The sequence below is a fragment of the Sylvia atricapilla genome, chromosome 12 (genome assembly GCF_009819655.1).
Source record: "Sylvia atricapilla isolate bSylAtr1 chromosome 12, bSylAtr1.pri, whole genome shotgun sequence".
In the NCBI taxonomy this organism is placed as follows: domain Eukaryota; kingdom Metazoa; phylum Chordata; class Aves; order Passeriformes; family Sylviidae; genus Sylvia; species Sylvia atricapilla.
The window spans coordinates 14,215,934-14,243,511 of NC_089151.1; the positions used below are offsets into that span (position 1 = coordinate 14,215,934).

General features: G+C 44.4%; 2 protein-coding genes across 8 annotated transcripts in view; one reads left to right on the forward strand and one right to left on the reverse strand.

Annotated features, from left to right (window-relative positions):
• MYLK3 (myosin light chain kinase 3) overlaps window positions 1-21,310 on the forward strand; it is a 34,643-nt gene extending 13,333 nt beyond the window's left edge. For 3 of the 7 annotated variants that reach the window (XM_066327915.1, XM_066327911.1, XM_066327914.1), the window contains exons 2-13: window positions 3,790-3,880; window positions 5,146-5,584; window positions 7,607-8,160; window positions 9,354-9,459; window positions 10,522-10,615; window positions 10,899-11,008; window positions 11,649-11,790; window positions 12,530-12,600; window positions 14,034-14,162; window positions 15,216-15,368; window positions 18,504-18,636; window positions 19,615-21,310. In XM_066327915.1, coding sequence (XP_066184012.1) covers window positions 3,790-3,880; window positions 5,146-5,584; window positions 7,607-8,160; window positions 9,354-9,459; window positions 10,522-10,615; window positions 10,899-11,008; window positions 11,649-11,790; window positions 12,530-12,600; window positions 14,034-14,162; window positions 15,216-15,368; window positions 18,504-18,636; window positions 19,615-19,686 — 2,094 coding nt within the window. In that variant the 3' untranslated portion in view covers window positions 19,687-21,310. Of the gene's footprint in view, window positions 1-45; window positions 706-2,762; window positions 2,829-3,789; window positions 3,881-5,145; window positions 5,585-7,606; window positions 8,161-9,353; window positions 9,460-10,521; window positions 10,616-10,898; window positions 11,009-11,648; window positions 11,791-12,529; window positions 12,601-14,033; window positions 14,163-15,215; window positions 15,369-18,503; window positions 18,637-19,614 lie in introns of those variants that run through there. The other 4 variants (XM_066327910.1, XM_066327913.1, XM_066327908.1 and 1 more) reach the window with 3 other exon arrangements.
• A 274-nt stretch (window positions 21,311-21,584) lies between these two features.
• ORC6 (origin recognition complex subunit 6) lies at window positions 21,585-27,459 on the reverse strand. The gene is made up of 7 exons (XM_066327918.1): window positions 27,383-27,459; window positions 26,993-27,122; window positions 26,046-26,209; window positions 24,882-24,971; window positions 23,973-24,085; window positions 22,653-22,724; window positions 21,585-22,264 (listed from the first exon to the last, which is right to left on the reverse strand). Exons 1-7 carry the CDS (start codon window positions 27,445-27,447, stop codon window positions 22,098-22,100), a joined length of 801 nt encoding a protein of 266 aa, XP_066184015.1. The 5' UTR covers window positions 27,448-27,459; the 3' UTR covers window positions 21,585-22,097.
• Between the last annotated feature and the right edge of the window lie 119 nt (window positions 27,460-27,578).

Genomic DNA, 27,578 nt, shown 5'->3' on the forward strand with positions numbered 1-27,578 from the left:
GTAAGAAATAGATAACACAGAAATAAATCTTTTGTGCAGTAGCTATCTCATGATATGCTCTAGTGACTCCAATAAGTGAGCTTGTCTGGTATAGGAATAGCTGAAGAAGATGAACTTTCAGAGCCTGATTTTTTAATTTATGATTAATGAAAAGCCAGCCTAATCTGTCTGACTTCCTGCTGTCTGGACACAATGTCTGCGGGGAGCTTGGACCTCGCAGAGGGAAACGCCCTGACAAAGTTCCAGCCTACAAAAGTGAACAGTTTAAGTACGGTGGACAAAAAACTGTATCTCTTGAATGAAAAGGTGGACAAACTGCTGCATTTCCAAGAAGACCTGACAGGCAAACTGCAGCGGGTTGACAGAGGCATTGCTGATGTAGAAAATGGCATTAACAAGCTCTCAGTATCCCGAGCAGCTCCTGATGACACAGATGCCATGCAGAAAGGCCTGCAGGTACCGGACAGTGCTGCCCAGGCTGACGTCCAGAGCATGTGCTCAGAAGTGTTGAATTTGATGAAAGCTGCCCAGCTAGATGCCTCCAGGCATAAGGAGAGGCTGGCAAAGATAGAGAAAAGGGTTGATACCCTGGATAAAGTTATTACGTTTGTGGGAGAAGTATTAAAAAATTCCAAAGTAGTGGATTTCATTCTCAAAGGCATTGTGCCCTGGAAGAAGGGGAGTCTGCTGGAAATCCCTGTTGAGGTTGGTTTAGTTTTACTGTTCTTCATTTCACTTTATGACATAGTAGGGCTTTAGGCTCTCCTGTCAATCTCCTGCATGATGTTTAATTCAAAGTTTTCCTTTCTGTGTTGCTGGTACAGGTTATAGGTACAGGGACCTTTGCATTGCAAGGCTCTTAAGGCAGGGTACAAGCTCAGAACAGTGTCTGAGGTTCCTGAAGGGTGCTGGGCAGTCCTGTGATGACTGTGAGAAGGAGATTGCTGCTGGAAAAGAAAATTCAGCTTCTGCCAGTGCTCAAAGCTCAGCAATGTCACCCAAATTAGTGATTGAATTGAGGCCCAGTGAAAAGTATGAGTAACATACTAGAGGCTTTTGGGTTTTTTCAGAGAAGCTTCTATTTTCTTGTTTGTGCACAAATTCTGAACACAGCACCAATTTCTGAGATGTGTGCTGACTTATGGTCATGTTACTGAGCAGATTTACATGTCTTTAGACATTCTAGTTGTATTTAGCTATATTTTTGTGATGCAACTGTGACTTCATCAGCTCTATCGACATCGTTCACTCCTGAAATCAAGCAGTTTTTGTGTTTGCAAGTTCCCAGACATCAGTTCCCAAGCATTTCTTAGTTATTGAGGACAGTGAGGGAGGAACAGGCAAGTCCAGTACTTAGTTGATACAGTGTTTTAAACTGGATGAATCTTGTTTTTTAACAGTTACAGGCATCTGGAATTAGTTCTAGTTAATGGGAATTTCCATTTTTCACTATGGCTTCTACCCCACCATGGGAATGAAAGAAAGGAAAATTGCAAGTGCTTTCTTCCTTATTCATTCTAAGAATCTCCTTGTATATAGAGATGTGATTAAGTAAGCTCCAATGAAAATGTCCATTTGTATCTTAATCCAAATGTTTTCCACCAAAACTGTAAAATCCTTTGATGGGAAGGTACATCTAACCCATTAGAAGAGCAGGGCAGTGCTTGATGCCTTGTGTACCTTTGTGTGTACCTTTGCAGGCTTTCAGTGCTCTCCTTGTCTCCTTTTTTTAGGTGCCAGTTGCTGACAAGTGAGCTGAAGAACTTACAGTGCTTCCATTAGTGTTGAGAACAATAAATCATGCATTAGTTATCATCCTTAAATCTGGTTAATGAGAAAAAGCTCATACTTGCAGTTCCAGCTTCAGTTCTACAGGTTTTTGGAGAAATGGGAAATTCTGATGTGTTTTGAGTAAAGCTGAGGTATTACTGTCACTGCCTGCTGTCACTGCAAAATGCCTGGAGACAGATACTGTTCTTTGCTTGATTTTGTGCACAGATAGAGACTGAGGTGAAATGACCTGCTGGTGACAACCTGGTGGGCAGGGAGGGCATGGACATCTGTGTCCCAGGCTCTACCCTGTGCCTGGTTGGAGACCAGTCAGGGTGTAGTGGGCGAGCAGCTTTGTGGCAAACTCCCATTTTGCAATACGATCATCACTGTCCTCCTTTTTTGTTTCTGGTCATGAACACTTTTTGAAATTGGAGCGTGAGGTCAGTTATAAGACCTTAAGTAAGTCTGTGCTTTTATCACAGTCTGCTGAGTGATATCTGACCTAGGCTTGGATCAGTGAGGTGTGCGTGACCTGGCTGGGAAACGTGGAGCAAGGCACAGGTGAACGTAAGAGCAGATTACCTTGTGCTGAGCCACCTGCTAACTTGGGGCTGGGTTTTACAGCCTGTTGTGTGAGAGCAGCACAGACATGTCCAGAGAGCTCCTCAGTTGCAGGGAGGGCACAGAAAAAGAACTTGCTGCCTGCTTGTTCCTGTTTCCCAGCCTTGGCTGTTTGTACCAGGGCTCTGCTTATCACGGGATGGTCTGGGAGCGGGGAGGTTGTGTTTGCATTTCTGGGTGAAACTTTGTTGACAGCATTCCAGGGATGCCTTGGGAATGCTTATGGAAAGAAGTTTTGTGGGATTGGAGTCAACAAAAGACTGTGAATTGAGCTTCCTAGGTTCCAAACCTCTAACTTCTTACTTAAAAACCAGAAGAAACGCACCAGCATTAAACTGTCACTTACCCAAGGCTTTCTTTGCATGTAGGATTGTGCCAGAATAATGTTCACCCTGGTCATTGTTGCAGGTTTGCTTAGAGCTGTAATAAAAAGGGTAATGATTTTTTTCCTACTTTTACTCTTTCGGTGTTTGGGGTTTTTTGGGAATGGGGAGGTGGGGAGGCTCTGTTCAGTCTGTAGGGTTGGTGCATGAAATCCTTAACTGCTTTACTAACAGGTGGAGGACTGATGTGCAGCTGTCTTGTAATCAGTTACCTGCAAAAATACTTTACATGTTGCTTATTTGCTTGTACAAATCAGGATAGGAGGCTAGATCATCACTAGATTTTTAACTATATGCCAACCACAGGAAATATTATGCCTTTTCCTAATTTTGTGTAATGTTTTTTGCTACATAGAAGTCAGTTGTAATTTAATTTCCCATGTATTGCTGTGTGAAGACTTTAGTGGTCCTGTTACAAAATATCCCTCCTGTCAAATTAACTGGGGGAAAAATACTGCTTAAAGATAGAAATCTGCTTCTGTTTTTAATAATTCTAAAGGTGACATGTGAAATGTTAAGTATATCACAAGAGTTGATATGAAGATATAGGTTCTTTTTGGTATCACCTCTTATCAGGTCAAATAATGAATTTTTAAATACCTTGAGACAAATATGTCTTGACAAATATATTCAGCAACATTACTTTTTGTTCTGTCACCAGCCAAAAAGCAACAGAAATGCAGTGTAATTTCTTTCTGCTATCTCATGTTTCACATGTCATACTTTTTAATCAATGTGAGTAAAGATGACAGGAGGCAAAAACCCCAACAGTGAAAATTTTGGAGAGCAGTGAGCTAATGTATTAATCTGTTGTGTTGTTCTAAAAGGATACCTGCCTGCAAAGGCAGGGAGATATTGGAAGAAGAAGGTAAAACAGAGCACTGACAAATAGCTCAGAAGAGGTATAACTGTCCATTTCACAGTCTGAAGGCCTACATAGTTGCAGGAACTAGTGGGAAATAGACACTCTTGGCTGTAACTGTAATTTCTGTGTTCCTCTGTCATTTTTTAGGCCAAAGATAAGTCTGAGGAGAGTGGTGCAAAACCTAAGCATGTGCTTAGTAACAGAGGAACCCAGACTGAAAGCAAGAAGCCTCTGGAAGGTATGTATCAATACTGCAGGCATGCTGCAAGCTTTGACTCCAGAATGTGCAGCAGACAAACTGGAAATTAATAGCCTGCTATTTCCCACTACCTGAATTACTCAAATGTAACTGAGTAACTTTGCCCCTCAGTATTGGGAAAATAGAATTGTTCTCACTGCCTTCACAAGATGATTTATCCCCAGGATCAAGCACCACAAATATCTAGAAGATAAAGAAATTAAAAGGAGCACCTTTATTTAGCTGAAGTTCTGGGGCTTTTTAAGTTGGCTTTCAGTGAGCTGAATTCAGAGAGCAGAGCTTGTTTGGAGATACTGTGAAGATAGTGGCCCTATCACATAGCAAACCTAATAAGTCCTTTTCCATTAATGTGTCTGAAGCAGCCCTCCCTCTTCCCCCTCTCTGAAAAAGGGACGTGTTGACACTGGGAATATCTTTTTCTGATCAGCGAGTTTCATTGGCGTGTCAGGGCCAGATTCCTATTTCGGGTGCATCTGTCAGGGCATTGCCCTGCCGCATCCATTGTTAACGCCTGCGGAGTTGCTACAGGGGTGAGTGTGATGTTGAGCAGGGCCTGTCATGCTGTTGTCTTCACAAATTGTCAGTGAATCCTTTGCCTTATGGGCAATCCCCTTTTTAGCTTCATCGCTTTGGAAGTGGCAAAAACAAAGCAAATGGTCACAATTCTGACTCAAAAGGGAGATGGGGTCGTGAACAAACCTTGGCTGCTGGTGGTGTGGTCATGCTGAAGGTTGATAATCACAGCCATAGTCATGGGAAGGGAAGCAAGAACCTTTTAGTCCTTTGTGGAAACTGCACTGGGTGCTGTCTCATGCCTCAGTGTCCCTTGGAGTCTTACTGGGTGTGTTGCTACCCCTCTAACTGGGGAAAAGGCTGCACTGGGATCAGGAGGGTCCTGCTGGATCTGCAGTGCCTTCAACTACCTGTTATATTTGCCCACAAAGTGATTTCAGATTTAGATACAATGAACTTGAACCTTGCAGGTTTTTTGCTCGCTTTAAGGGATCCAAGTTCAGTCTGTGGCATTGCTGGAAAGCCACCAGAGCAGGTAAATCTCTGCTTTTAAGCCATGAGCCATTAGCCTTGACCTTGTTGGTGTAAGGATTTTGAACCTTTTGGGGGATTCTTGCTATCTTTTCAGGTGTAACTCTGTAGGTTATTTTGAAAGGTGTGTTGCTTTATTCCTTCTCTGTTTTGCTATCACTTTTCCCAAGGATAGTTTATTAATGGATCATTTTATTCAGAGACAAAAAGCGTGAAAAAGCTGGATGAAAGCAAGGGAGCATGTGAGAAGGTGAACACTTCCAGTGCTGTAGCCCACAAACCTGACTCCAAACCCCAGCTTAAAGACAGGACAGCACAGCAGCAAGGGGTGGAAAGTGCTGGCAAAACACAGAGCTCCAAGAGCTGTCTACAGCAAAAGGACATCGATGCCAAAGCTTTGAATCAACACAATGGTCTTTCCTTCGTACATCAAGATCATGCAGACAACCAAAAGGCTCCTGCCAAAGCACAGAACGTGGACAGAGCCCCACGCCTTGATGAGTGCCACAGGCAGCTTGTTCCTCAGAAATCTGGGAAGAATGAAAACAAACCCGCAGCAGCGAGTGCAGCGGCGCGGGAAGCTGTGCCCTCCACATCCCGGGCTATATCTGACACGGGCTGTGAGGTGACACATACCAGGTAATGCCTCCTGTGAGCTTTCTGTGGGGCCTGGAACCTTGTCATGTGTTAGAGGGGAGAAAAGGAAAGCCAGGCCATTAAAGGAGGCAGCTCGGGTAGGGAGGGAGTGGAGAGGATCTTACAAGGGTTAAGGCAGAAGGCTCAGGGGGCCCTGTGTGAAGTTCTGTGCAGCCCAGGTGGGAGGAAGGGGTTTGAGGTATCAGCACTTCTGTGTGCTGACATAGAAAGGTGACACCACAGAGGAGCTCAGGTAGTTATAAACCACTCACTCCCTCCCAGCATCTTGGTTTCTACAGCCATGGAGGTGAAAGATTTTGAGATATTTAATAGTGTATGACAAAACCAAAGAATTTGTGTTTGTTGTCCTCAGTGTTTTCAATGTCTTGGTCACCCTAAGGTTGTTCGTTTATTCATCTCTATCAGGCTAATGTTTTCCTCATATAGGTGTTTCACAGTCCATTTGCCTTCAGATTATTTATCTAGGATTTTGTTTTAATCCCTTTTACTGAAAATTTAAAAAGCCCACACAACAGAAAACAACAAAACCCCACAACCAAAAGACCCCTACCAACTAAACCCCAACAAATGGAACTTCTGTGGCAGATTTTACTGCCAGTACCTTCTCTGTCTGGGTGGGTGGCTGTAAAGTGGTTTATATCTATGTATGTGTGGGAGTGATAGACACTCATCCATACACACCCACCAATGTATGTATGACTTTGGTGGGGAATTTCTCCATTGTTCATATGTACAAATTTGGTATCTGAGCCCCAGATTTTGGGTTGGGGATGAGGGAGGCCAGCAGGTAGCTGTAAGGCAGAAGCTGGACTACACCCCAGGGGCAGCTGCAGCCCAGGGCATTGTCATTGGGTGGTAAACACCTCTCTAAAATGGATGCAACTTCTAATGAAGTTTGTAAGCCCACACAGAGGCGTCAAAGGAACATTGTGTTCCCCAGCTTGGAGAAATGCCCGAGAGTCCCACTGAGTTCAGGCTTGTCTAGATAGCAGAGGAAGTGTTTGCTCAGAGCTGGCTTCAGCTGCTCTCACAGCTTACATCCACAGCACAGCACCAGGGTGTTAAAGGTGCCGAAAATGAGACTTTTCGGACTCTTGTTTTATGAAAGCAGAAACATTTTCTTTCATAACATCTTTTGTACTGAGGTTGCTCCACCAAAAGAGGCAATAACCTCTGTGAAAAGGAGGTGCGTTCTCTCCCAGTCCTCAGAAACTCTCTTCATTTGCAACTGTATAAAATCTACTTTACAACTTCCCAAGTTTCAATTCAGCCTCGGTAAAATCAGACTGCTCATTACAGTTGGAGCAGTAACAGTTGACTCAAACATCATCACGTGGATGTCTTTGATGGGTTTAGGAGACAGAGATTTGGTTCTAACCTATATTCTTTTTAGGCAACACAAGAGGGGAAAAAATAATTAAATTTTTCCAGTAGTTAAAATGCCAAGGAAAATAGTATTGATGGAGTGAGAGAGTTTATCAAAGTTAGGTTCTTAAGAGAAAGCTGTGGAAAGAATGCTATCCCATCAGAAGACCCAAACACAGTTGTGTGAGTGTGCAGGTCAGCCAGCTGGAAAAGGGTACAAACCATCGGGTTTGTAGAGCCATATGAACAGCCAGCCATTTAGATAATCAGCCTGTAATTTTTGAAAGCAATCACTATCCTCTCTCTGCCCAGATGTGCGGTGTTTTATTAGACCAACTGTGATAATTGCAAGAAGTGGGTAAGTTTTCAAATGTGGGATTAACTCTTTGCAGGGTGAGACATTTTGTTCAGCAGAAGGGCAGACATGTAGAGAAATGAGGAGACAGAAAAAGAAGAGCTTTTTGGTGCTCTGCCCTTGGTGTTCATGAGTCTTTCCCAGCAGGACTGGTACAGTTAGGTTTATCAGTGCTATAGAATTTTATGAGTTTGGAAATTTACAGATTTTCTTTCCCCCACAAAGTTACAAAAAGCAGCCTGGCCAGCTGCATCAATATCAAAGGTCTCCTGTTTGCTCTGCAGGATATCCATCAGTGTACATATGACTGACATGAAGGAAAAGGTTGAGATGGCCAAGGAGGGAAACGTAAGTGACAGCAAAGGTAAAAGTCCCAAAGTGAAATCCACACCAGCAGACTTGAAAGGAGTCAAACAGCTGCCTGACAAATTAAAACTTCAACAGAGTCCTAAAAGCATCAGTTCCAAGCCAAATTCAGAAGTTAAAGGGGACAATAAGCAAAATGAACTTGCATCTCAAACAGGGAAGCAACAATTGTTCCCAAGCAAGCCCAAAACAGGTGAAAAAGCTGAAGAGAAATCAGAATTAAAATGTGAGCCCAAAACCTCACAGAATACCTCTGCAAAGGAACCTGTGAAAGTTGCAGGGGTAGAAGTGAAAACCCATCAAGAAACAGCAAAAGCAAAAAAATCCCCAACAGATACCAAGTCTGAGAGGAGAGAATCTGAGACTGCAGGGGGAAGCAGACATGATGCTCAGCAGTGTACAGGAGAGGCACCAGAGAAGAGCAAGTCTCTGGAAGCAGTCAGAGCTCTTCCCACTCAAGGAGAAATCATTGGTAAGTTGCTCACAGTTACTCTTGAAACTTGTACATTGAGTGAGGATTTTGTGCTATTGCTGCCTGTTGTATAGACAGTAAGAGCAGGAGCAGTGCTCAACAGAATACTCATGTCTTACACTGCAAGGGCATTTTGCATTGAGTACCTTTGACTATGTGAATAACAATTCACAGATTCTTTTAATCTGTGTGTTTTAAGGTGTGTTTGGAGAGAAAAAATAATTTAAAATAAAGTAGCATGAAGTGTGTGTGATGAGAAGTATGAGAATTTTGAAAAAATCCATTTTCTTTAGATGAAGCATTTATTCCTTCAGACAGATCACGCAAACCAGGCACACTTTAGCAACTGTGGACTGGAGATCCAGAGCACAGAGCACAACACTGCAGGGAATGTTTCTTGTTGTGGCCTGTTGTTATTGGCCATGGATCTCTTGGCTCCTGGGAGAACCCTTGGTTGCATTGTCTCAGGGAATGCTCTCTCCTGGCAGCACATAGGGGTGTATGTTCTAGAATCTACAGACATGGGCACATGACCTGACTGCCCTGGTGTTCTGAGCAGGGGCTGGAGATGAGCTGAATACATGTTAAATTGCAGCCTGAGATACCTGGAGATTAATTATGAAATTGCTTTCAGTGGGGGACATAAAACTGGGTTTAATGAAGCTTTACCCTAGAAAACCTTGGACAGTAAGTGATCACAGTTAACTAATTTAGCTTACAACAAACAGGCTAAACTTAATAGTTGTAATGCTAATAATTGCAGCTTTATTTTGGAAATTGCAAAATTCTTGCTGCTATGACGAACCTCATGATTTTATCAATCACTGTTCTTATTCCTCAGTATTGTGTATTTTTGGCTGTTTTTTCTGGCTGTCATGTAACAATTAAAAGATGATATGTGTAATTTTTTTCAAACTTTCAGATAATATTTTCTGGTGGCCCTTTCTGTTAATGCATAAACAAAGATACTGCTCCCCTAAAGGTGTCCAGTGCGTTTACTCTGTTCAAAAAACCAAGCAGATATTCAGGAGGAGGGATCCTGGTCTCAGTTCTGGGACAGTATTCCTTGTCTGTAAAAGAGATTTAGCAGTGAAAGCCCCTGCCATCCCGTGGGGTGAACTGTGTGGTGTGAGGAGGTGAAGGAGGGCAGTGCTGTGTGCAGCAATGTCAGTGACCAGCCTGTCTCCCTGCAGATGACAGCCCCTCTCCTCCAGCTCCCTTCGAGCACCGCATCGTCAGCGTCAGGCAAGCGGAGGTGACCACGAGCTACTCCGTGTGTCGCCACGAGGTGCTGGGGGGGTAAGTGTGCCTGTGGCCGTGCTGTGCTGCTGCTGGGGGAATGCAGGGAGCTGCAGAGCTCTGCAGCTGGCCCCTAGGTCTGTGTGTGAACCTCAGACTAGCTCTCTGCAGCCAGAGGGACTGGGTTCATCCTTTGGGTGATCACAGCTGCTCCTGTATCAAGGATGTCCCTTAGATGGCTGGTTTCTGCCCCAGCCCCATTGTCACATGCCTGATTGCCATCCTGGTGACTGTTTTTTTTTTTTTTTTTTTTTTTTATTTGTTATAATAATCCTGGCCTCAGTGTTGTGAGAAGAATCTGTACCTTTAAGGCAGTCAGATTCAGAGCATTTGAAAAGTCAACAAAGCCCATCAGATCAGGCAGCTTCCAAAATCTCTTTTTCTGTGCTGAGCTGCACATTAAAGAAAACTAAGGAAGAGTTATAATTACTTTGACCTTATGTTTAGTTTTCACTCATAGGAAGTCTGCAGCTGCTTCAGCTTTTGTATTCCTGTATCCTTACTTATGTGACAAGAAGGCTTGATTTACACATTGATCCACGTACAAATATGGCTTAATAAGCATAAGCAATGTGATGCAACAGCAGGGAAGATGATGTTTAGGAATCATCCCAAGGGGCATTAACATATCTGCGTGACATGGGGGAGAATTTCCAGCATGCCAGAAATGCAGGCTGTGGAGGGGCTACAGTTACTGGTCTTATGGTCATTTAAAAAGTTCTGAGATCAGGACAGAAATATCCTTGTTAATATACCCACTAACACATCCCTGAAGGACAGTGAGGGGGTCCAGTTACAGAAGGGAGCCAGAGCATGGCCAGGCCATCATGCCTCAGCAGGACCAATGTGGCTTAATATTTTAGTGTAAGCACTGAACAACTGGCTGGAAAGATAAAACTAATCCTTCATAAGCTGAGAGAAAGAGGAGCTCCATGCTGCTGGCCACCCGACTCCGTTCACTTTGTACTGGGCTATTTTTGCTCACGGTAAGAATAGTTCCAGGAGAGGTTTCTGTGCTGAGCTGTGCTGAGCTGCTTCCCGTCTTTTCCTTGGCATCCACAGGGGGCGTTTTGGGCAAGTCCACAAGTGCACGGAAATATCGACGGGGCTCAACCTGGCAGCCAAAATCATAAAAGTGAAAGGAGCCAAAGAGAAGGTAACCACACTGCTGGGAGCTCTGAGCCTGCCCTCCCTGCCACCCCAACACCACTGCCCCAAGCTGCCCCATGACAGGCAGCTCATCCTCGGGTACCATCAAATACTGCAAAATCGTGGGCTTGGTGTGACTCTTCATCATCTCCTGTATTCATGATTAAACCCTCAATCCCCTTGACATCTGTGGTGTAGCTGTTGTTGGGCTTTATAAATAGTTCTGGTTTAGTATGTTGAAACTTAAGAGCGTATTTTGCTCATTTTTTGTTGCTTTATTTTTTTTTCAGGAGGAAGTAAAAAATGAAATTAACATCATGAACCAGTTAAATCACGTGAATCTGATCCAGCTTTATGATGCTTTTGAAGCCAAAAATAATATCACTTTAATCATGGAATAGTAAGTTTAAATGATTTCAGGAATTTCAGATGTTTGGGTTTTCTCAGGTCACTGAAGCAAATAGGGAATGATAATTCTGAGTTGTGAAGAAGTGAGTAGTTTCCTAGCCTAAGAGAGAGTTGATCTCACTTTCAGAAGGAAAAAACAATGGTTTAAAGGTAATTTCTTCGGGTTAAAAATTTGTCAGGGCTTTATCTTTGACTAATTTTCTCTTAATTTCTGTGCAGAATTTAGTTCAGTTGTCAGCTCATGTGAAACAGCTTTCAGTTTGAGTTCCATTTAGTAAATTTTGTAGGTTGAAGACTTACTTTCTCATGACTAGTAAGATGAGTGGGTAACAGATACTGAAGGTTCTCCAGGTCCCATAGGACCACCAGGTCACGTGAGTTTGGGTTTGACATGTATCCCCCCAAACACTAGTGACAACTTTCCCATTTTGAAGTTAGATTGATACTTAATTTCAAGAGAAATAAATTTCTTCAAGTCATTGAGGCTTCTCATGGTAAGAACAGTTCTAGGAGAGATCCAACACTTTATGTTGGATGTTTTGTTAGGAGCCCTCAGTTACAGAGCCCAATTCCCAACTTGGAAATAAATCGAATTTTAGGGTTTTTAATGCTTTTCTATGTGAAAATTTTAGTCTTGATGGTGGGGAATTATTTGACCGGATCACAGATGAAAATTACCATCTGACAGAGCTGGATGCCATCCTGTTCACCAAACAGATTTGTGAAGGAGTGTACTACTTGCACCAGCATTACATTCTCCACTTAGATCTGAAGGTCAGTTGTTTGTGCTCTCTGTGCTTTAGTGGTGCTGGTTTAGGCACCACAGAGTCTCTGATTACTGAGAATAATTTCTCATTTCATGGACTCATGTCCATGAAAGGAATAGACTTAACACTCACAATGAATGGAGCTTTAGAGATTGATTACTTTTTTCCAATGTCTATTCAGTAGCTTGCTTGGAATCATCAGGATTCTGGGCTTTTGCCTTTCTTAAATCAGAAGCTTTTCATTCTCTGTAGCATTAAACAATCTTCTTTTTTCACCAATGGAAAAAATCCCACCCAAAACCTCCTAGGCTGGAAAGGTTCACAATCTTCTCTCTATTTCCCCTACCTCTTTTTAACATTGTACAAATACCTGTTCAGTCATCTTCTGTAGTTTGTACTTTTTACTGCCTGGAACCAACCTGCAGCAAAATGGCAATGTTTTCCTAATGGTCCATTAATAACTGGTATTTTTAAACAGAAATACAAACTTTTTTTTTCCTGCCTGTTTATATAGCCTGTTTACACAAATTAGTCCAGGCTGGCTCAGAGAGAGTTCTGCAGCTGTAATATGCTTGGACCCTGTCACCCCCCTTCCCACCTGGAAAAATATTCTCATTGGAAAAAAAATAATTTTGGGCTCATTTGATCTGGTTTTTGTGGCTTTTTGTGGAGGGAATTTTATACTAAGTTTTGTTAGATATCTCTCTCAAACATTTAACTCAAAATACTCTCTTCTCTTCCTGTAGCCTGAAAACATCCTATGTGTAAATCACACAGGAAACCAGATTAAAATTATTGACTTTGGATTAGCAAGAAGGTAAGAAAGTTCAGTTGTGAATTATTTTAAAAAACAAAACCAAATGAAACACAAAGCTCTGACATGTTTCTGGTAGTTCTTTGGTGGAAGGGTTGTGCTTTGATGGCTCTGTAATAATTCTGTGTGAATGAGCTAAGCATTATGATTTTGCAGGCATGAGTTTTCTGCTGTGTGCATTAATTATCTAATTACTTTTTCAAATAACATTTCTCTTGGATAAAGCTTTACTACTGTTCTAATTATCTCAAAATTATTCCCCATGTAGAGCTTTTACTCTAGGGACTCTGTGAAGGCTCCCAGACACTACTTGATTGCAGGGTTTCATGGTGCACGTTCTAATTGTAGAAATTATCTGCTAAACTCTTTAAGTAGCTAAGTTGATTGAAGAAAAAAAAAAAGGCATTTTTGAGCCATCTCCTGTGAAACAGGTAACCCTCAGAAAAATCGGGACTTTTCTCCATTTTTTTATTCTGCTTGCATGAGTTTAAAGAAAAGCTGTGAGAGCATAAGTCAATTGCTTTAGAATAAAAACAAATTATTTCTATTACTATGACAGTAAGAACAATAATATTTCCCTAATTATTTTCTAAACCCTTTGAGATTTTTCTTAAGCTAAAAGCTGGTACATTCATGCATATATATATATATATTTATGTGCTTGTATATAAGCATCTGTTCAAGGACTTTGTTTCCATAAAATACTTGTGAAAGAAAAAAAAATATACATTGAGTTTGGGGTTTGTTTGGTTGGTTTTTAAATTGGGTAAAGATACAAGCCTCTACTGAAGCAGTTTTGTGAACAAGATCATCCAGGAGAAAGATTTACAAGCAGTGCTTTGGTGGTTTGCTCTGTCTGAACACAGATGTTACTCCAACTCCTGTCAGTGGCAGTTGTTACTTGTTCAGGCTGGTAACTTTCCCGTTTAGCAGTAGCAGAAAGAACAGAGTAATTTCCCCTGTATGGGGTCACTGTTACTTGTTCCTGAGCCCAGATAATCCCTTCAGTCCCACCTTAGTGGTTAGATTGTGTCCATATCTATGATGCAGGTGTTTACCCTGAGCTGTAGCTGGGTGCATCCCACTGATCAAATGCTCTTCAAATCTTGTATAATCAAAACTGCTTTGTTTGTTTTATCTTTTATGGATTTTGGAGAACATCTGCTGGAAAGCATCCTGTGGTGCCTGGCAGAGGGTAAAGCTGCTAGCACTCTTTGAGGGAGCCCTTTGCAGGGTTTAGTGTCCGTGTTCTTTCTCCTGGCTTTGCTCTGGCAGAGGGATAATGATGGAATATTCCCCTGAGGTGACCCCAGTGCTGCCCTGCTGCTGGGCACTCTGCTCTGCTCCCCTGCCATGTTCTCAAAAGCCCTGCCTTGCTCTTCCCTTGGTGAGATGAGCTCCACAGCTCCTGACTCATGGCTCTTTTCCCTGAACAGGTACAAACCCTGTGAGAAGCTGAAGGTGAATTTTGGGACTCCAGAGTTCCTGGCTCCTGAGGTGGTGAACTATGACTTTGTTTCCTTCCCCACTGACATGTGGAGTGTGGGGGTCATCACCTACATGCTGTGAGTGCCCTGCCAGGGCTCTGTGCTGCCTCCAAGGGCCCTGCAGGGCAGGAATGCAGCAGCCACTGAGCCCATCTGCCTGTGACTTCTCCTAATTAATTCTGTTCCCCCTCAGATTTTCATACAGAGGCACCTCGCTGTATGTCCAAAGTGTCTAAACAACAAATGATCCTTTTGATAAGTCTCTAAATGTTCATTTCCCTTATCATCTTCCTAAGCAAAGTAAAATGGGTCAGGTATTTTTTTTTAAACCCTGAAAAGTTGCCCAATATATGTGAGAATTGTAATTTTGATTGTGTTTTGGCAGACTTGAATTCATGTTTTAATTTGTGATCTGATCATTTAACAATTTTAGACTAGGTGTGCATCTGCACAGGAGAATGAATGTTATCTGTGTTGGGCCATCGGTCTAAGAAATTACCTGTCATGAATAGGACTAAAACTTTTCTCTGATGGCAACCACGGACAGCTTGTCTGTCCAAAGTCTCTTCTGATCTCATCACCTTCTGACGAGCTTGTTTTGCATCCCAGAATCTTTCACAGACATTTTCTGTGAACTGGATAAAGTTCTGGTTTGAATTTGTATGTTAGCCAAAACCCAACTGAATGAAGTATTAAATGATGGAAGCAATAAATCTGGGCTCAGAGAGTAGCTGTTAAAAGTAATTTACTGTTCAGAATTCTGTTTAATTCAAGCCACATATGGATATGGGCCCTGATTTGGGAAAGCTCTTGAGTCCCTCTAGCTTTCCTAGCTGGGAAAGCACAGAAGGATGTACCTAAATCCTCACTGAAACCATTCCTTGGGGATCTATTAATGATGCTCCCTAACCTGGGTGAACTCCCAGGGGGTAACACTAAATTACAACACTTCATTGCCCTAAACTGTTGCCTTATGGTGGCTTGGAGTGAGCAGTGGAACCCTCCATAGCTGAGAGCCTTTTCCCTCCCTAAGATAAGAACAATTACAAAGCAGAGGATTCACAGAAGGAAAAACACACGTTGCATATGATAACTGCTCTTCTCCCCCCACCCCATCTTTCTTTTTTTAAGGCTTAGTGGCCTGTCCCCATTCCTGGGAGAGACTGATGCGGAGACAATGAATTATGTAGTCAATTGCAGCTGGGATTTTGATGCAGAAGCATTTGAACAGCTCTCAGAGGATGCCAAAGACTTTATTTCCAGACTGCTGGTGAAGGAGAAAAGGTACCTCTATGTCTGATTGTGAGGACAAGTAGCACCAAATTCTTACCAACCAATTGTTTGGATTGCAGCCAACAATGAGAACTTACAATGTGACATTTTTGTGTGCTGGCTCGGGCTTGCTGGGCAATTCCTCAGTGATCCAGAAGCCCTGTTTTAAAGGAAGGTGTCTGTATACCTTGACTGAGGAAAGTTGCTTTTCACAGTAGCATTAACACGGGCAGAATACAGGAAATCTGGAAGGATTTGCAGTATAGCAATCTGTCTCTAAAGCTTTTGCTTCTCTGTGCAAAAACTATTTCTATTGTTAGTTTGGACTCTCACAAGGCTTGACAGAAATTGCAAAAATGCCTCTCGAATGCCATGGAGGATAAATGGAAGCTGCAGCTGTGAAAATGTGCATTGTTCTCTTCTAAAGTAGTCTACAGGCTTTTGGGAGATAACTCTCCCAAAAATACAGCATTTGGGATTTAACTCTACTTGTGGCTTCTCATTCTTGGCTCCACTGAGATAAAAAGTGAGCACATATGAAACAAAGCAGAGAATGAGGATCCTACTGATGTCAGACCAAGGCTGGGGGATTGGCTGGGTACAGAAATTTTTCTCCTGCTGAGTAGTGATACAAAACTAATCAAATCAGGAAATGATGCATACAGTATCAGATTTTGTGTTTGAGGGGAATTCAAATGAGTGCTTAGAATATTAACAACTTCCAGATTGTTACCTAAATCAGTCAAATCAGTTCTAGTAACAATTCCATTTTGAACAATAGGTTCCTATGAAAAACAAAGAATTAACTGAAATTTAGCATATTGCCAGCAGGAAAGATCTAAGGATTTTTTCAGAATGTAATGATGATTTGCTGTGAGACTGTAAACTTTGGAATCTTTGGTTTTTCTGTGCAATAGGATTAGGATATCCAGAGGGACACTGCAAAGTTTGGTTAGAAGCTGTGAATGAAAGGAGGATGTGAGAGAGCAGTGTTGGCAGTGGGGTGCAGAGGGCAGTGATTAGCTGGCCCAGCTGTTCCCAAGGTGTGTGGCAGCCTCTGCTGTCCTGCAGCCCTTGCCCTGACTGCCGAAATCGGGCTGAGCAGGCAGGAGCTGTCTTCTCATCATCTCAGACAGAGCCCAGGAGATAGGCTTTTGATCCGAAAAAAGGCAAATTAAGCTTTTTTTCTCAATACATCTACCTCAAGATTTCCTCAATTACCATGTATTTCTCAAACCTTTTAGGACAGGCTGTGGCATTTGGGCCATTGTTGGATGTCAGGATATAAAGCCTGCTCAGCCTGATCCAAGCTTAGGGGAATGGACAATTGTGCTTTTTAAATATGAGGCACAGAACGAGCTTGTGCTGTCAGGACAGACAGATAACACCACAAACGTTACTTTTCTGTTAGCAAAGTTCTGTCTTTGCACAACAAAGCGATACTTTACCTTATGAATTCAAACCAAGGTGCTGCAGAGCGGCCGGCAGTCCTTCACCCTCCTGCTGGGCAGCGCAGGATGCTTTGGGATCCCACACACGGGGACGAGCAGCATTTCCCCTCGTGTCCCCTCACTCGGGGCGGTTCCTCACTGACACAGGGGCAGTTCCTCACTGACACAGGGGCAGCTCCTCACTGACACAGGGGCAGTATCTCACTGACAGAGGGGCAGCTCCTCGCTGACACAGGGGCAGTATCTCACTGACACAGGGGCAGTTCCTCACTGACACAGGGGCAGTATCTCACTGACACAGGGGCAGTTCCTCACTGACACAGGGGCAGTTCCTCACTGACACAGGGGCAGTATCTCACTGACACAGGGGCAGTTCCTCACTGACACAGGGGCAGTTCCTCACTGACACAGGGGCAGTATCTCACTGACAGAGGGGCAGTATCTCACTGACAGAGGGGCAGCTCCTCGCTGACACAGGGGCAGTATCTCACTGACACAGGGGCAGTTCCTCACTGACACAGGGGCAGTATCTCACTGACACAGGGGCAGTTCCTCACTGACACAGGGGCAGTTCCTCACTGACACAGGGGCAGTATCTCACTGACACAGGGGCAGTTCCTCACTGACACAGGGGCAGTTCCTCACTGACACAGGGGCAGTTCCTCACTGACACAGGGGCAGTATCTCACTGACACAGGGGCAGTTCCTCACTGACACAGGGGCAGTATCTCACTGACACAGGGGCAGTTCCTCGCTGACACAGGGGCAGTTCCTCACTGACACAGGGGCAGTTCCTCACTGACACAGGGGCAGTATCTCACTGACACAGGGGCAGTTCCTCACTGACACAGGGGCAGTTCCTCACTGACACAGGGGCAGTTCCTCACTGACACAGGGGCAGTTCCTCACTGACACAGGGGCAGTTCCTCACTGACACAGGGGCAGTTCCTCGCTGACACAGGGGCAGTTCCTCGCTGACACAGGGGCAGTTCCTCACTGACACAGGGGCAGTTCCTCGCTGACACAGGGGCAGTTCCTCACTGACACAGGGGCAGTTCCTCACTGACACAGGGGCAGTATCTCACTGACACAGGGGCAGTTCCTCACTGACACAGGGGCAGTTCCTCACTGACACAGGGGCAGTTCCTCACTGACACAGGGGCAGTATCTCACTGACAGAGGGGCAGTATCTCACTGACACAGGGGCAGTTCCTCACTGACACAGGGGCAGTTCCTCACTGACACAGGGGCAGTTCCTCGCTGACACAGGGGCAGTATCTCACTGACAGAGGGGCAGTATCTCACTGACACAGGGGCAGTATCTCACTGACACAGGGGCAGTTCCTCACTGACACAGGGGCAGTTCCTCACTGACACAGGGGCAGTATCTCACTGACACAGGGGCAGTTCCTCACTGACACAGGGGCAGCTCCTCGCTGACACAGGGGCAGTTCCTCACTGACAGAGGGGCAGTTCCTCACTGACACAGGGGCAGTTCCTCACTGACACAGGGGCAGTTCCTCACTGACACAGGGGCAGTATCTCACTGACAGAGGGGCAGTATCTCACTGACACAGGGGCAGTATCTCACTGACACAGGGGCAGTTCCTCACTGACACAGGGGCAGCTCCTCGCTGACAGTCCCGGCGCTGAGGGGCAGCACAGGGCACGGCCTCTCACGGGCTCTCTCCCGCAGCTGCCGGATGAGCGCCGCGCAGTGCCTGAGGCACCAGTGGCTCACCGACCTCGCCGCCAAGGCCCACAAGTGCCGGCTCCAACTCAAGTCCCAGCTGCTGCTGCAGAGCTACATGGCCCACAGGAAATGGAAGGTAAATACACCTTTAAATAAAGGCTGGCCGATCTGCTTCCACAGGGAGAGTCAGCACGACACTGGCAGAGCCATTCCCTCCTCTTGTAGGCGGCTCACCTGTGCTCACAGGTTTCTCGGTTGTATCAGTTGTGAAGTTTTGTTTTTTTTTTTAACCTGTAAATGAAGTGTTTTGTCCTGCAGAAGGGTATTGCTTCTATTTCTAGCAAGTTTGGTTTCAATTTTCATGCTGATTGGTGTTTAGAAGTTTTTTACATCTTTCTTTCTACATGTTCAGAGGCATCAGATGCTACTTTACATTAAAAGTTCATTCTCTTTAAACTTTTCCTATTGCTAACAGTTGCATTGATCTGTTGTCACTAAGGAGTAGGGATATAGCTTAAGGCAGTTTGTGCCTCTCACTACAGAATGGAAGTGTGGGAGAAAGGAAAAAAAAATTGCCTTAAACTCATTGAGAGAACTCTTCAGGATCTTACTGAGAACCCCAGGCCCCTTGTGAACTAAGTTTTTATGAAGTGATAGGTAATAAGTTGTGCTTGAGTCTCTATTTGATTGTAGGTTATTGACCCTAAAAGGTGAACACAGTGATCTGGTTAGAAAGAAGCCTGTGGAATTGTGAGGCAAACTCAGTGAGGACCATTCCCTTCTCTTCTGTCACTGGGGAGCTGCAGCATTTCCTTGCCAAGGAGTTAACCCAGAGGCTTACACTTTTTTCAGTCCTGCACTGCAACTGCTTGGTGGCAAACCTCTGCACTTGCATTTTAAGGGTGACACAGTCTAAAGACCTATCAGTGTACAATTCATAGTAACACTGAAGAACCTCACAGTGCCAGCTGCTGTGCAGGACCCACTGCGACCCACACAAGCTGGAGGCTCTAGAGGGAAATGAATTTGCCAGGAAGAAAAATCCCTGTCTGGTGCAGGAAAGTTCCTTTGCCTTGGTTGCACTCACACCTGGACTGTTCTGTTCTGTTCACAGAAACACTTTTATGTGGTGGCTGCTGCTAACAGGCTGAAGAGATTTCAGAGTATGTCTGTCAAGCTTGCATGAGCTTGTGTGAAACCTCCAGCACTCCTGGAGATGGACATGAAGCCGTGGAAGGAGGACTCAGTGTCTCCAAACGTTTCTATCCCTGTTTTATAGCATAAGGGTTTGGGACTGTCTTCCTCAATTATTTTGTGTGTTACTGCTGCAGTTCCAGAAGTGCCTTAAGGAAGAGGCACAAGATTTCTAAAAGCAGAAGCTACTTTGTTTTTACAAGTTTTTAGTTGTTCTATACAGTGGTGGAAAAACATGGCTGTTACTGGGGCTGACTTCTTGCTGAAGGCTTTGACTCTGCAGAGTATTGTTGGTGTGTTTATAGCAGAAAACGTCTGGCAGTTTTCTGGTCCCACACCAAGCACGGGATCTCTAAAGACTTTCTTCCTGACTGATGTGTGTTACCAGCTTTAGAGAACTGCTACACAGTGGCACAACTTGTCCCTCAGGTGTTTGCTACTTAAAACGAAAGATACAGACATCATTTTCTTCTGTATTTCTTTCCAAAAGGTAATTTCCCCACAACATGAAGCTGCTTTAGTACAACTCCAGCTTGGATGGGTTTGGTTTGTTGTTTGGTTTTTTATTATTCTTCTCTCTTCTTTAAAGAATAGTCACTGCATAGTTAGGAACTATGAGGAACCCTGCTTTGACCTAACTTAAGTCAGTCCATTGCTGCTGTTTCTTAGGGCAAGTTGAATTGAGCTGAACTGATTGAACTTCTGGAAGGAGATGTGTGAAACTGCCATGAATACAAATCACCTCATGACTGTTGGGTCTATGCAAAAAGATCTCATGTTGTAGAGAAAAGAGGAGAGTTTCAGAGATTTTATGTTTTTAATACTTGTAAGTGCTTTTCATTATCCATGACTGCAGCCCTTAAGTTGCTAAGTTTTAGTTTGAGGATTTATTTCTCCTCTCTGGAAATTTTAATGCAGTCTGAGGAGCTGGTATGGTGTGACATGCAAAACAGTTTTCACTTCTAATAGGTTCAGTGATGGGGAAACAAGAGTGTTGCCAGACTCTGCCTTTAGTCCAGTTAGGAGGTTGAAGCCCTTTTTTCCCCCCCCCTCACTTTGCTCTTGAACATGAAACCTTTTCTTCACAATATTAACTTATTTTGGATTTTAAACTCTTTTCTTATGTATAGAGTGGGAGTCACTTACAATCTCTCAAATAAAAGTTCAACACTATTTATTAAACCTGTGGTTCCCTGTTCTGGATTCTGCAAAACTCAAGTGTGAACTGGATGGGCTCTTAGGAAAAATGGAAGCTAGTATTACTAAAAGTAGCTTTCCAGCAAAGGCACCTGAAAGCTCCTTTGAACTTTATGGACTTTCACATCCCTTGAATTTGCAGAAGTGTTGGTTGTCAATGATGAGGTCTGTAAGACTGGATTGCTCTAGTCTAGCTATCTTTTCCACTCAAGTGCTTCTCATTTTGCTTAGTCCCGACTTCTGCATCATTCCCAGAACTGGGACAGAGAAGAATCTTGGTAATTTATCACCTTCTATGAAGGCCCACTTTTGTTCATGTTTTCCTTCCACACTGTTTCTGCATGCTGAATGTCACTGTATTCATTGGTCTGTATATTTCTGAATTAATACTAATAAATTTCATAAAAGTGCAACAAGAATATTCATCAACTTTGGTTTAAGCCCCCCTGCCAAACAAACCTGAAAGTATTTCTGGGTAGGTCCAGAGATCCAGGCCAGGCAGAAAACACGCAAGAGAAATGGAATAAAGACCTCTTCTCTGAGCTTATGACTGTGAGACACTAAAAATCTGTCACCCAGTCAACATCCTTTTCCTCTGGATATCTTCCTTCTGAAGGCACAGGCATCTCCTCTATGTTTTTTATTTTGCATTCCAAGTATCTGTGCCAAGAACATGATGTCATAATACAAAGCTTTTCCTTCCAGTACTTTTATTGGTTCTTGGAATATTTGGGATCCCTTACAAAAGCACAAGAGCCTTCATTCCTATACACATAAAAAGAAGTCAAATTCATTGACTAAACAATATTTATTAAAAAACAAAACAACCCAAAAATACAAAAATAAGACTTTATTTCTCTGTTGGCTTTGCACTTTAAGAAGGCACTGTTAGTTCCCCTTCCTCTTATTTCATTGACTTCTTCCAGGCAGGGGCCCAAGGCCTGTAACTTCTAACTTACTTACACTTAAAGTAGCATTAGAATGTTACCTGCTTCTTGCAACAGGAGAATGAAGCTATTTTACCCCTAATGCCTCAGCCTGGTGAACAGTCACACACGCTTCCTGTAAAATCCCATCACTCTGTGGTCTCATTTAATAAAAATAACATTCTTAAATAATTAAAACCTAAATAAAATCAGCTGTCTGCCAGGCAGCCATCACTCTTATGCTACTGGATCTCTTGTTAGAGCAGAGGGAGAGTTAAAACTAAGAGCCAGCAGCAGTTACATCACTGGCTGGCATTACAGAGTCAGTGCTCCTTGTCTCTTGTGCCTTAGCAGCGTTTTCCAGGATTTTCTTTTTCCATTCTTCATAGTCGTGATTTGTTTCAGTCTTTGGCCGTTTACATGGCATTTCCTCATCCTCTTCAGAGTCTGTGAGGAAGCAAGAAAGCCCATGAGAGGCCATCATGGGCAGCATGCTGCTGGGGTAACAGGCAGTGAGCAAACGTGCAGACACCAGGAGGGGGCTGTCCCTGTGGTTTCTAATCCTGGTTACTGCTCCCCTCACCTGCTGGGACAGTCACCTCTGCACCTCTGTGTCTGAACAGAGCAGCTCTCCTTCATTCTACTGGGACTACTCAGTAAAAACTCCACTGTCCAGCTGCCAGGCTCTTTGTGCTTCCACAGAGGTTTGCAGGATTGAGAGAGCTGCTGGGAGCTGGAGCATCATGGCCCAGCACACAACTCAAACACTGAGCAGCAAGAAAGCTCAGAACTACTCTAGTGAGGTGATTTTCACTCACAGCCAAACACAACTTACCAGCTTCCTGCTCACACTGCTCCAGGGCACTCTGCAAGCTGTCAGGTGTCTCTGCAGCTGCTGGAACATCTTCTAAAAAAACAAGGAAGTTGCTTTGCTTTTGAATGGTATTTGGGGCTCCGAGGGTGGCTTAAATGTAATTCTTTAATTGCAATGTCATCTCCCACGAGTACAGTTGTCCAGTCAGAGCAGTTCCCTGGTCCAGACTGATACTCAAGCTCTACAAGAGGTGCCAGCACTTCAAGTTTCAAGTATGGCATAGACTGACTGGCTGCTTTAATTAGCAAGCTGCTAATTAGCAGCAAACTGCTGCTGCATTGGTAACCAGTGATCCACCATGTTCATTGCCCCAAACCACACTGCTACCCTTCTAGGTCACTCAGGCAGGATTATCAATTATTTCTTTTCCTTCTATTCCTTTCCCACAATTTTTATAGATACACATAACAGGCAGGAGGCTGTCCAGGTATGCAGATGCACACTGTCTTCCCTGAATTCTTATGGAAATTCCCAGTTTGCTTTAGTTGCTTTAGTGCTGGGATAATGTTTGGGGTTTTATAGGGCACTTCCCTAGGAGAAAGTAGCAGCTTTTGGGTTGGATTCAGGCAGCATGTTGCAGAAAACATCAGGGTATGAAGACACAGTACGAGAGGATAACTTTCAGTGAGAAAGTAAGACATGGAAGCCTGGAAAAGGAAAAAAGAGAAGGAGGAAGCAGCAAAAACACAAGGCCATTAGGGCACATACTGTATTTCAGGCTTTCTCCCCCACAAAAAGGAGCAGAGAGCTGCAGGCTCAACAATGGGCAAGAAACATTCCTGACATCTGCCCAGTGTGTGAGGAGAGGTGGTGCCAGAGTTGGTACCAGAACAGCAGGGCTTATGCTTGTTAATCCTGCAGTGGGGGAAAGGAAAGCACAGGAGTGAGTCAGCCTGAGGAAGATGTTTGTGATAAGTTGTGTGTCAGGTTGCCATGTTAACAGGATGCAGAAACCAGGCAAGAGGGAGGAATCCAAGATAGGTCAGGTAGTATGGGAGAAGCAAGGAATAAATTGCAGCAGCAGAGACTGCAAAGAGCAGTGAGCACTTGAGAAGAGAGGAAAATATTATTTTTGTCCTTGCCACTTTTTTCCTATTTTTGTCCTTGCTAAGCTATTGCAAGGACTGTGAGTGGAATTGGGCTGCAGGAAACACTTGGAATGAACGGGCAGATTTGGCTGAAAGGGGACAGCTAAAAGCAATCACACTGAAACCACCAGGATGGGGCACTGAGGCCATGGCATGGGTGTGCTGTCTTACAGAGACAAAGCCGAAAACTTACTGCTGAGTTGGTGGCTGATCTTCTCCAGCTGATTGCACAGCCGGTCAAATACTGCTTTTTTCACTCCAGATGTAGCCAACATTTTAGTTTTGTCCACTTTTAGCTTCAAACACCTACAAGAGAAAGTTATCTCTGAACAATGCAACACTCCAGCAACTATCACTTAGGTGAGGTGATGATTACTGTACCAACACTGCCTGTGAGAATGAGGAAGGCAGGCCTGACTTTTTGTCCCACCTATCCTTGTCTCACTCAGAAACAAATCTGCTAAAAACAACAGACCCCAGCAATATTGACTATTCAGTCAATCCAGCTCACTTGAAACTTGGGGTGAGTTCAACTTACACAAGGAATTGTTTTAGGAAAAGGAAACTTTTCAGATTTTCAGGGAACCAGGACAAAGTGCCACTACAACATAAAGCTGAATGTGACTGTGTCAAGACAGCCCTTGTCAGCATTGCTGAATAAGACTGTCACAAGGTGTAATGCTGAGGGAGGAATATCTCTGCATCAAGCAAATTCTTCCCAAGTGCTGGCTGAGTCACACACCTCTCTTAGCTGACATGGGCCTACAGCTATCAGAGCCATCTCCTAAATGCTACAGCATCCTCAGGATGTGATGGTGTAGCTCTTGGGGCTTTTCCTTCTTCAGAATGGCTGCTTCTTGGTTCTCAGAAGCCTTTCTTGCACTTGGAGCAGTATTTCACCAAAAGCCATGGAAGTTTTTGCTTTGTGCAGTGCACATTGAAGACTTTGCTATGAGGAAAGGCCTGGTTTGCTCCAGCTGTCTCCCTTTGCAGGAGCAGGGCAGCAGGACATGCCAAGCAAGACCCTGCAGGAATGAGCTGCTGGCAGTGGCTGTCCCAGCAGGCATTTCAGCCTGCAGAAGGTCTCCCAGGCCATACTCACCTGCACGCAGTGCACAGTGCAGCCGTTATGAACAGGGGCTTGGAGAAATCCAGGTCTGCTTGCTGTGCTTCTGAGAGGCTGCATTCATACCTGGGGAACAGCAAGGGGTAAGTGGGCAGTGCTTCTGCCTCACAGGAAGCTCTCAAATCCATCTGACATGTGGCACTCAGACCTTGCACAGGTCTGTTGGGCCTCTGCAACCCAGTCAAGTAGAAACAGCTGCTACTGGCTGAGAGAAGCAAAAGAGATGAGGAAAGGAAGGGGGTTGGCATGACCTCCTCTCCTGGAATTAGAGGCATTTTAAACTGGGCATCTGGATCAAAGCATGTCAGTAAAATCTACTTCTTCTGCTCCTGATCCACACAGCACTTTTAGTTCTCCCTAGTATCTTAAAATTTACAGTGAGATGCTTTGCATAAATCCATCCTACAACAGAAGGCAGCATTACAGTTTCTTTGATTCCTGTACTGTGTATGTTACAGAGAGGAAGCCTTATAAATGGAAAATGACACAGTAGATGTGCAGCACTGAAGAATGACATTTTTTATTGTCCACCTGCCCCAGGCTATTTTTTTTCCAGTCTGTATTAAGCAGCACCAAGCAAGCACAGCCTTTGTGCACTGACCTACCAGCATTTAAACATGTGCTATCAGGGTGACAGCACTGCAGAACACAGCTCCTCAGGGACTGCTCTGGTTAAAGCAGATGATACAGAATGGAAAATTCTAGTTAACTCTGTTGAATCTCCACTGGACTGTTCCACCTATTGGTTTTACAGGTAGAGTGATGTGCATTTTAAGAGATCTCTATCCCCAAAAGGAAGAATTTACTTCTATTGAACATTACGTCTGAACTGTGCCATGATCAGCAGTTAAATGGATGACAGTATGATGCTATGGGCAAATACAGGGATTAAGAGTCCTATATTTTTACACTATTCCCAGTAGAAAAATTCTGAGTTAGACAATGACTTGCTGAGATTCACAGACTAAATCTTTCTAACAGGTATTCTAAAAAGTGGCCCAGCTCATGGCTGGAATTTCAGTGCTAAGAACTCACCTCAGTAGGAGATATCTGGCCCTTACAAACATCAAACTCTTTACACACCTAAAGAACAAAGAACCTTACTTATAGTTCCCAGTGTGCCCACAAGAGTTTCCTCACCTCTGCAGGATCTCTGAAGCCATGTTCACTGCCTCTGAGCAGCAAAACTGCACAGCCAAGTCTCGCATCCCCAGCTTTTGGTTGACCTCTAGCAAACACTCCAAAGACTTCATGGAGCTCTGGTAGGTGGTCTTGTTCAAACCAGAGAGTTTAACACAATAGGTCTGTCAAGAAGCCAAAGACAAGCCCCAAGAATTAGCAAGATTCCTTCCTGACATCTTAATCAGGCAACCAACACAACCATTAAGTTCAGTTGCTACATTAAACAAATTTGTGCAATGAACAATGTATGTTTTGACTGCACACAGATAGATTAACCAGGTAGGAATGCCAGATCTTGTAATGCCATGATATTTTCAGATGTTTTCACTGGAAGTAAGGTCTGACACTTCCATATATGATACAGCCCCTTTATCACAAGGTAGATAGTGACAAAATTACCAAAGGCTGGGTTGAAGACACGAGTAACACGTTCATGGAGTCAGGTCCAATTAAATTCTCCTCTGCTGAAAATGGACAATCATGAATAGGTTGTACCTATTTGACAATTATTTTGACAGCTCAGTGCTATTCACCTGGCAGATTTACAGGTGGAGGTTTACAGGTCTACAGTGAGAGATTTCTTAAAGCAGCTGCTTTCTTCCCACAGTAAAAGGGGACAGATCTTAAGTTTAATATCCTTGTTGGTAATTTATTTGTTACTGCAAGTGTTGAAATTAAGTTGAAATTATACCAAAGCAAGCTCAATTTGTGAAGGGACTATGACAGTGATCTCAATTTTCACAGCTTCAAACTGAACAGTGAAAGGTCTAACACAGCAAACTGCAGGATTTAGGGGAAAGTTGGTTATTATTTCCCATTCCTGCTATCAATACACACTACAGAACAATGGTTTTATGGAGTCAGGCAGAATGCACCAGCCAGCCAAGTCACACAGTCTATCTTACTTTGTCAACTGGTTGTTTCATGAAACTCGCCGCCAGGTCCAGGCACATCACAGCACTGCTTGTCGCCGTCATTTGAGCCATTAACCCCGTGCACTTCACCTGGGACAGCCGCAGATACTCCTCAGCTTTTCTGCAAAACACCCAGAACACAAAGCCCTGGTCAAAACCGCAGCTACAACACAGAGACTGTCCGACACACTCGATCCAAGGGGTTCCGCAGCCCGACTGCAGCACGGCCTTAGGGGGACTTCCAGCACATCCACCAGACCCAAGGCGGGCACGGCTGCCCGGGGGTACGGCGGGTGCCGCTGCCCGGGCCGGAGCCGCTGCCGAGGGCAGGCATGGCACCGGGCGGGCTGCGGGAGGGCAGCGCGGAGCGGCCGGCGGTACCTGAGCAGGGCGGGCTCGGCCAGGCCCAGCCGGGCCGCCATGGCCCGCAGCGCTCCGCGCTCCATCGCCCGCCGCGCCTGGCGCGCACGCAGCCCATTGGCCGCCCGCGCCGCCGCTCACCGCCCGCTCCGCCAATGGGAGTGCGGGGCGGCGCTTCCTCGGAGCGGGCCAATGGACGGCTCGCGGCGGCGGGGCG

Bases quoted from the DNA above. Each gene is read 5' to 3' on its own strand.
- ORC6 (XM_066327918.1), bottom strand. From the start codon at position 27,447: ATGGAGCGCGGAGCGCTGCGGGCCATGGCGGCCCGGCTGGGCCTGGCC. The intron at 27,123-27,382 runs GTACCGCCGGCC...GGTGTTTTGCAG, and splicing joins GCCGAGCCCGCCCTGCTCAG to AAAAGCTGAGGAGTATCTGC. The intron at 22,725-23,972 runs GTAAGTTTTCGG...TTGTTTTTTTAG, and splicing joins GATCAGCCACCAACTCAGCA to AAGATGTTCCAGCAGCTGCA.